This window comes from Protomyctophum bolini, assembly GCF_963924005.1.
Source record: "Protomyctophum bolini genome assembly, chromosome: 9".
NCBI classification, from domain to species: Eukaryota; Metazoa; Chordata; class Actinopteri; order Myctophiformes; family Myctophidae; genus Protomyctophum; species Protomyctophum bolini.
The window spans coordinates 6,637,856-6,647,703 of NC_137870.1; the positions used below are offsets into that span (position 1 = coordinate 6,637,856).

At 42.2% G+C, this 9,848-nt stretch overlaps 1 protein-coding gene across 3 annotated transcripts in view; it reads right to left on the reverse strand.

Annotated features, from left to right (window-relative positions):
* Window positions 1-1,277: 1,277 nt before the first annotated feature.
* prkd2 (protein kinase D2) overlaps window positions 1,278-9,848 on the reverse strand; it is a 73,029-nt gene continuing 64,458 nt past the window's right edge. For all 3 annotated transcript variants that reach the window (XM_080773026.1, XM_080773027.1, XM_080773025.1), the window contains 3 exons: window positions 6,895-7,162; window positions 3,789-3,874; window positions 1,278-1,845 (listed from right to left, as the gene is read on the reverse strand). In XM_080773026.1, coding sequence (XP_080629152.1) covers window positions 1,618-1,845; window positions 3,789-3,874; window positions 6,895-7,162 — 582 coding nt within the window. In that variant the 3' untranslated portion in view covers window positions 1,278-1,617. The remainder of the gene's footprint in view (window positions 1,846-3,788; window positions 3,875-6,894; window positions 7,163-9,848) is intronic.

Sequence of the window (9,848 nt, forward strand, 5' to 3'; positions counted from 1 at the left end):
ACCCAAATTGAGATTTGCAGGGCTGTGATTAGAACATAAGTTAGGTCTAGAATACCAAGTAGCCTTGGGGGTTTAGAAGGCACCAATCTCCATAAATAATTAAATGATGAAGACAATGAAGAGGAAATGAGGGGAGGGGGTGGGGTGGGAACAACTCCGAGAAGGAATTATTTGTGTGCTGGGGCTACAACAAATATAAACCACTTAAACCCCATTTAAAAATGTTTGCCTGATATTACATGCCCAAACTAAATTATAAAAACGATTATTAAGTTATAACTCCAGAACTACAGGGCCTAGAGGAGATGCACAATCGTGGTGTCTATGCATAGGTGAAACCTCCAGCACAGAGTGGCAGCAGCAGCAGCAGCACTTTCTTTTTCGTCTAAAACAATTCCAGGACGAAGACCTTAAAAAAATGTTCACTTCACGCTCAAAATGTACTTATTCGTCGTAGATGGTCCATGCGGTGCCTCTGGAATCTGCGTATAGCGAAACAGGTTGGCATAGGAAAACATCAAAACAGGTGAAAAATGTTTAGTCCCGCCGGGGGATTATTCAGTTTCAGCTTCACCCAGCTGATGGCTGCTCCGATGGTCATGACGTTATGAGCGTTATTAAGTGACTTGCATATAGGGACACTTCCGACATAATAGCCGGGGCCGGAGCGCGAACCAGGGTCCTTCCGTTCTCCAGACGGCCTCTCTACCCATTCAGCTAAGGAAATAATTGAGGGGGATCTTTCTTTACGGCAATGTCATATATAACAATTTTCTTTGATTTATCTATACAGCAATCATAGTTTTTCAGTAAAAGCCTCATCCTCCTCCTGGGATCCTCATTCACTAATCTAACTGCTCCATCCCTAACCTGACTTTGCCAGCTGGGGGAGGTATTGGGTAACCATGTTCCCCAACACAGCAACCATCTGGGATCTCTCAGGGAGTTGAGCTAACACCGAACAGCTCCTGTACCGAACCAATCAGCGTGAGCTAAAGGCGGGATATGTGCGAAACCGGATGTGAAGCTATATAGACACGTCAATATGATTGGTTGTGTTTGCACGCCCACACGGTGATAGACAGACGGTCCCATCCAATCATCTACCAAGTATCTTGAAAAAAATGAACAGCCCCGTCATCGAATTGCCTCTCGAGATCCCAGATCCCAATAAGCTGTGAAACAAACTTGTGTAGCAAGCTTCTTGGATCTGGCAGCGTCAGGTTACTCCATCCCCCACCCCCCCCCCCCCCCCCCCCCCAACTCCATTCCTGCTGCCCGGGGGGTTCCGTTCGCCCATCAGGTCACGTCCCCCACTATCCCCCTCTCACTGCTAGTGGTCCTATACTCTGAAGGTCCTGGATGGTGTTCAGAGGATGCTAAACCCTCTCACTAGTGGTCCTATACACTCTGAAGGGTCCTGGGTGGTGTTCAGAGGATGCTAAACCCTCTCACTAGTGGTCCTATACACTCTGAAGGGTCCTGGGTGGTGTTCAGAGGATGCTAAACCCTCTCACTAGTGGTCCTATACACTCTGAAGGGTCCTGGGTGGTGTTCAGAGGATGCTAAACCCTCTCACTAGTGGTCCTATACACTCTGAAGGGTCCTGGGTGGTGCTCAGAGGATGCTGACCCTCTCCGTGAGGCCCTGCATGTCTGCGTCGTCCTCGCCGCCGTCCTCTTCGTCGGAGGCCGGAGCGGGCGGAGGCGCCATCAGATGGGGGGGGTAGGGCAGGGTGTGGTCGCGGGCGAACAGCTGCCATCGGATGTCGTCGCTCTCGTGCGTGATGTAGCGCTCTCCCAGTTTGGTCTCCAGCTCCCTGAGGTCCAGCCAGGCCTGGTAGTCCTGTGTGACAGAACCAGAGAGAGCAGTGATGAGGAGCCAGAGCCGTGGTCAGACGGACAGAGGAGTGGATTTCATTCTGGCAGCTTTGAAATTAGATCAGTGTCAAAATTGTTTTCAATCACTCTACATCATCCAGTAATGGTTTTTTTGGAGTGTGTGTGTGTGTGTGTGTGTGTGTGTGTGTGTGTGTGTGTGTGTGTGTAACATACACCATGCTTTACTTTGTGGGGCAACACATTCATGTCATTATTCTCTACCCCCTAAGTGGAAAATAGTATTTTTGGGATGTGAAAGTTTAGCGTGTGGATGCCGAATCTGTTTTGAAAGCGCATGAATAGAAACTACAATATCTAGGCAAAGATAGAGGAAACTGACCCTCCAAAATGTCGCTGCCATTTTTACATACTGTAACTACTTTTTATATATGTATGCGATGCTTTTTGTTATTGCTTAATGTAGGTCGCTCTGGATTAAGAGCGTCTGCTAAATGCCTAAATTGTAATTGTAAATTGGAGCAACGCAAGCGTGTTTACGTGAGCACAGTCCCGTGAATTTGTTGCGCGCGTGCTCGTTTTGTGCACACGTCCACGACTCACCAGACCTGGATACAGTTTTTACGCTTGTGTTGTCGCGCCCCTCTAGAGCAGACCCGGAGGAGACCCGGCGTTGATCCAGGCAACAGCGCATGCGTTCCTCGCTTCTCGTTTGAAAGACCCTTTAAGCTGTGATTATATGCCACATGCGGCCCATTATGCTCCACCTAGGAGCCTACAGTAATAAACCAAGTAAATCTCACATGAACTTATCTGAAATGTTTTATTTAACCTTTTTTTTTAATCAACTGATTAATCATGCCGCAGAAAACAGCCCAGACCCAGAGATGGAGACAGAGAAAGTGAACGCACGGCGCCCCTACTCTTTGATGTGTCTCTCTAAAGCCAAAGAAGCTAAGCAGACTCACCACATTGGAAATAAGTATGTCTTTGGTTATGATTTAAATTGTGTAAGTAACCACATTTATTTGTGTCTGAATTTATTTACCTAATAAAATCTATCAATCATTATTAAAAGGTTAAATATGCGCAGCTGGTGTTTATGGACACTAGAACCTCAATGAACCCATTAGAACCTGGAAAGCCTCCGTGTCATTTTAGATTTTACACAAGGGGAGAATGTAGGGCCGTCACCATTACACATTTAGGTTGACAATTAATTGTCACAGAAATAATAGCGATTGATGATTTAATTGTGTTTTTGTCATTGGAAATGGAACATTTCATATGAATATAAATTACATTTCTTGTTTGCCATTTAGGCTTCGTGATGAAAAGGTGCACAGGGCAGATATGACAAATAATATGATAATATACCAAGACATTATTGGCATTTATACATTTCATATTTTTTATACTGCTTTTTTATTTACAACATCTTTCAACATGGAAACGACTATGACAAAAATAATTGCGATTATGTCAAATAATTGCGATTAGATGATTATGTAATAATAATTGTGAGGGAAGAATTGACGGAATGACTAAATGGCACCCCACGTTCAGAAGCAGTGTATACAGTGGTGGAAAGTAACGAAGTACTTTTACTTAAGTACAATTTTGAAGTATTTGTACTTTACTTGAGTATTTCCAATACTTTTACTTCTACTCCACTACATCTCGGAGACAATTCTTTTTTTACTTTTACTCCACTATATTTATTTGAAAACTTGAGTCACTGGTTACTTTGGAGATTTAAATTTTGATTAGAAAACATACATTAACCACTTCAACCCTATACATTTCGGCCATTTGAAAATAGCCGATCTACAAGCTCACAATGCGTCGCAACGTGACGCATTGTGAGCTTGTAGATCGGCTATTTTCAATAGATTTGGTGCACATTTTGAACACGTGAAATGGCACATTCTGCACAATACGTAACGGTACCTGTAGATAAGCATGGCTGAGACTCTTGTCCACGCTGTAGCGTTTCCTCATCTTCACCTGCAGCAGGTTGTTGATCAGGTCGATGGCTGGAAACACGAGAGCACACGGAACAGGCAATGATCAGTGAAACAGAATACAGTGAGAATCCTCCATAAAATACAACACAAACACAAACACAGCGTCGGTGTTGATTCCGTCGACTAAAACTAAAGACGGAAAATGTCCGTCGACTACCTTTTTTTCACTGATGAAAACGAAATGGAAACTAAATGAAAACTAAGCTATGGTGACTAAAACTAAGACTAAGGGCTGTATTTTGCGTGTCTTAAGTACCAGGTCTTATTCCCTAACTTGAGTAAACTAAAGACCTGGAGGCGTGGTCAATGCTCTTTGGCCACTCAGAATAGCCAAATGGCATTGATCACGCCTCCAGGTCTTTAGTTTACTCAAGTTAGGGAATAAGACCTGGTACTTAAGACACGCAAAATACAGCCCTAAATATACTGACGATTTCGTCAACACATAAAAACTAAACTAAAATGTAAGGAAGGGACTATGGTAAATGGTAAATGGTGCATTTATATAGCGCCTTTATCCAAGGCGCTTTACATAGATTGTGCATTACATTCACCCATTCACACACCGATGGCAGCGGAAACCATGCAAGGCACCAACTAGCACATCGGGAGCAATTAGGGGTTCAGTGTCTTGCTCAAGGACACTTCGACAGTAACTCTGGGGGAGCCCGGGTTCGAACTGGCAACCTTGCGGTTCCCATCCAGGCACTCTACCCCTGAGCCACCACCGCCCCTGGACTATAGTGGACAAGAGATCCAGTATAAGTCATTTTACATTTGGTTGCATGCTGAAAATAGCAGCTCTACAAGTTCACAACGCGTGTAAAAACATTACGATGGCATCAAGGCCTGCCAAAATAATTTTTAGTCAATTAAATCAACTGTAGATTTAGTCAACTAAAATCTTATGATATTTAGTAAAACTAATTTACTAAAACATTCCAGGTGACTAAAATGTGACTGAAACTAAATGAATACTATTGAAGAGACTATGAACCAAACCGAAGAAACCAAAAATCTAAATTTGCTGCCAAAAACAACACTGTCTAGCAAAGGACATGAAGGACTACTCTACTGTACCTAGACATGCATTCCCCATAGAGTATAACACACATTACACTGTAGCAAACCATGCCAAAAGCCTATAAACTATATTAATAGCATCCTCTCCTGGTTCAGTTAGATTAATGTGATATGGATGGAGTTAGAAACAGGAAATCTAATTAGGACTGTTTGTAGTCACCTGTTGATGACAGGCAATCTATTCTAATTAGTTTTCTAATTAACATACAGTAGTTGGTGGTTCAGTTGAGCTGCCAAGAAAATATTTGTACAAACAATGGCTTGTCAACGCATTTTGACCTGAGTTCGATTCTACAAATGCCTTCTAAATGTTGACAGTTTTCTGAAAAACCTATGTTTCTATGTCAGTCGTTCTCAAACATTTTCATGTCAAAGAACCCCAGAATTATCTGTATTTGGCCGCGAACTCCCATCTGAAAATATGTTGTTCCAGAAAAAATATATTCAAACATTTGGACCACATTTTCAAGATTTTTCAAAAAATAGCAGACCTACAAGCTCGTAGCGCGCCACTCGGTGGCACGCTATGAGCTTGTAGATCTGCTATTTTTCAATAGCTAAAATATAACATAATGCTTAAAACACCAACAGGGGTTCCCGCCCCGAATGGGCTAATTTAGCTAATTTTAATTGCAGAGGAGGTTGTGTGCACATCTTGTACCTGTATTAAGCCAGGTGCTGGACATCACGGCAAGAATCAAGGAGAGGAGGGTCAAACACGAGTTTAAAGCTCCCAAAAATGATTTTGCCTGATGAAGACCTCTAAGGTCGAAACGTATATAATTTAAATTAATTCATAAACTATGTTTGGCATCTGCCACTTGAATTAAGGTGACTTCACTTGATTGACAAAATCAAAATGGGAAGTTCAAACTCTGCAACTGCAAAATCTGCAATACTTTGTTTTCAAGAGTGTTTTGCACCATCATCATCATCAGTATTTCAATATGTACAAAAAAACCCTACAAATTTCATTTCCCCACTATTTCCCATTCCTAGTGCATTTGTCTAATATGTAACTATTTTCAGCAATGGGACAATATTTTTTTGGGTGCGTAGATCTGGTTGAGCTGGTCATTTTGAAAGTAGCTCTCAAGTCTAAAAGGTGTGGGCACCCCTGACATTGTTAGAGCAAGCGTTGCACACCAAATAGGCATTCCTCCTATTCCTATACACCCTTCCCTTCCTGCATGCATTCCTCCTCCACCCTTCCTATGCATTCCTCCTCCACCCTTCCGGCATGCTTTTCTGTCGGTGTGTAGAAGGAAAACAAGGATTAATTTCTGCTCACAAACGGATGCTCTTCTACTCTGCCTATATACCATCAGGGGAGATCTGCTTCTATCGATATCGATTCATAACGATTAACTCGATTAGTTCAATCAAGCGTTGCACACCAAACAAATGTGCACTCCTCCTCCACCCTTCCTGCACGCTTTTCTGTCTGTGTGTAGAAGGAAAACAAGGATTCATTTTTCTGCTCTCTGCCTATATGTGACCAAATTTGACTGAGGGAGTGCCATTGATTCGTTTTTCATATGATTCATGTCATATGAAAGCAGGGAATCATAGCTTCAATTTGACATATTGGTTGTTCAGTTTGACCCACCAGTTTTGGAGATATGGCTTATAGAGTAATGTCTTGCAGAGAAACAGCGAGTTGAGAAAACAGGCTTGAAAGGTTCACTTCTGTCAAGTTCTGTGGAATCTAACATTACACACATGTTTAAGCATTTATTTCATATTTACATGTCGATTTCAGCTCTGACACTTATTTCAGACATGCTCTAGTATGTGAAGAGTATGCCTGTGCTATTATTAACTCATTTTGGGGGGGGGGGGAATTACGTTTTTCTCCTCTGGTGAAAAGCTGGAATTTGCGCGATGGCAGTCTCTCAGTCAAATCTGGTCACACATTATATATATATATATATATATATATATACCATCAGGTGAGATCTGCTTCCAGGGGTTGGGAGGGTACATGAAGGCTGCGTTGTGGATCTGGTCGTTGATGTCCTCGTCCTCGTTGAAAGGGAAGGTCCCGCTGAGGCTGACGTACATGATGACGCCCACCGACCACATGTCCAGCGAGCGGTTGTAGCCCTGGTTCAGAAGCACCTCGGGCGCCAGGTAGGCCGGCGTGCCCACCACCGAGCGCCGGAACGACTTCTCGCCGATGATGCGGGCGAAGCCGAAGTCACACAGCTTCACCTGAGGATGATGAGGCCATTGGACAGTATGGTGGAAAAAACAGTATACTCAATACTGCACTCTAGAAATACACGTAAAACAGAGTATAGGAATTCAAAATGTACAAATTAAGTATTGGCATCAACATTTACTTAACCCATTCCAAAATGTCTGTTTAAAAATGACAGTTTTCTGAAAAAGCTATGTTTCTATGTCAGTCGTTCTTCGATTTTTCAAAAATAGCAGACCTACAAGCTCGTAGTGCGCCACTCGGTGGCTCGCTATGAGCTTGTAGATCTGCTATTTTTCGATAGCTAAAGCACAACATAATGCTAACACAAAAAGGGGTTCCCGCTCAAAATGGGTTAAAATAACTCATTATGTTCCATTTCAAGTTTTCAAATGTATTAAAAAAATCCTTTGAAAATAGCAGATCTAGAAGCTCACAATGCGTCACGATTTTCAAATGACTGGAATGTATAGGGGCTGAAGTGGTTAATGTATACAGTGTGCAGTTAAAAATGGTCAAGACAGACTTAGAGATAAGACAGATTAGAGATGTGTGTTTTGTGTACGTGACTGTCCTGCTATTTTGGTGTTTACTTGAATAAAGGAGATTCCTATTTAAAGGAGAATGGTGTAGCCCTGCTACCCCAGTGTGAACGGTGGCAGCAGCATTTCTTCATTTTTAAGTAAACTCGGCAAAAGGAATTCAGTTGTTTACTGGCGGGATGTAACCACGTTCAACCTGTTGTCCCCAATTTGTTTCTCAAAATGTCCACAAAATGTCCAAAAATGTCTTTAATAGAGCACCGAAGTCCTGACGTAACTCGCTCATCCCGACGATTCCCCTGGTTCGCGGAAGTAATTTCTCTATGGAGAATAACATGGGGTGATAACAAGCTGTCTCGGCGTTATTGTTAGGGAGGTGTCTCTGTATCGTTTGCAACAGTCAGTCACTCAAATATGATACAGTCTGTTTCTAGCGAAAATATAACTAATTCAGCAGCAGTAACATTAGCGTTTTCTCTCAGTCAGTTGATTCTTCATATCCATATGAGTGAAGCGGCCGGGGTGACATGTTTATTTTTCAAACACAGTTGTTATATGAAGCAATCTAAAAATCCTCCTATGGCGATTTCAATGCAACTAAACAAATACATGAACCTGGGGACTGACGCCCTCTACTGAAAGTGACGTCAGACTTCGGTGCTCTATAGAAGATCGATTCTACAAGCTGTAGATCGGCTAATTTGGTATAAAATAGGGCTTAAAAAGATTAATAGTAATACATACAAATACATATTCCACTAAAATTGTGATGGATGTGAAGAGATAAGTTTCTTGTGTATGAAAAACACAGCATTTTGAGCCCACGTTAATGAGGCTTTTAGGCTTTAATTAGATAATGTTCTTCTGTTTCACTCAATGGTCAATTCCACCCAGACAGTCAGTTTAGGTTCGCAAAAGAAAGCTTCAGTCATGCTCGTGATGAGAGACTGAAATTGTGTTTACGGGAGAACATTATGTACTTGATTATATTTATGCACCAATGGACCACATTATATATATATAAATCTATATATAATAATTTGTCATATTCAATCCTGGTTGGCTAAGATTGACTTCCAAAGTTTGCAGGAGTGGCTTGTTTTGAACGAAAAATGCCACAAATCATGTCCGATTGCCGCGAAACTTTGCGCGTACATTCCCACTAGGCAGAGGAAGAAATCTCTCTACCCTTTTCGCATTGGCCTATATATATATAGTGCCGCCAGGAGGCCGATTATTGCAAAACAGTTTTTTTTTTAATATTACTCCTACAGATTTTATCAAAACATCTGCTATTACTTATTCTGTCTGTGCAATAAATTCATATTAAATGCTGGCCCACCATAACCTCGTTTATCTTTTTGATTCATGTGTATATTTATTTTATTGCATTTATAAAGCTATACAGAACAGGAGCAGGAGGACAATAGACAGGGGGTCAATTTTATGAAAATGTTTCACCTAATAATAAACATCATCATAGCTATAGTCTTGTGAACCAAGCAGCCCTTTCCCCAAGAAACTGTATTTTTTTTTTCTGTGGCGTTTTACCACGCAGCAACAAAAGCTGCTATTAAAACTGTCCCCTGGCTGGCTCTACTATTGTGCTCTCTTAAATTGGATCGTGCTCGCATGCTGTGAGCCATGTTGACGACTTGGAGACCGCACTTCCTCCACATTACAACGCATGCATGGCTGAAGGGAGTCAGACCTTGGCTGGATATATCTGGAAAGACTGGAGAGAGACCATCAGTCCTCTAAGCCAGGGGGTTCTCAACCTGTCGGTCGCGACCACATTGTTTTATAGGGAAGGTCCCCAAAAATTTTTTGCAACTGAATGGCGAGTTTACATAGTACGTGGTGCATGCATACACTTTCCTTGATGATTATATCTGGTTTCAGTATTCATATTATGATATATTTTCTCTATCATTATGGTTATTCTTGCAGTCAGTTTGTATTGGTGGTGGTGGTGGGGAGGGGGGCGGGGGCATGGGGTTGTGAGACATGGCCAAAGCATTTCCGGGGGGTCCCCAGCCAGAAACGCTGAGGACCACCTGCTCTAAGCTACACATTCGAGACTGTGCCATCTAAGCCTGGCATGGCAAGACTAATATCACTGCGTAGATATTGGTCTGGAACTTCAGCAACTCAC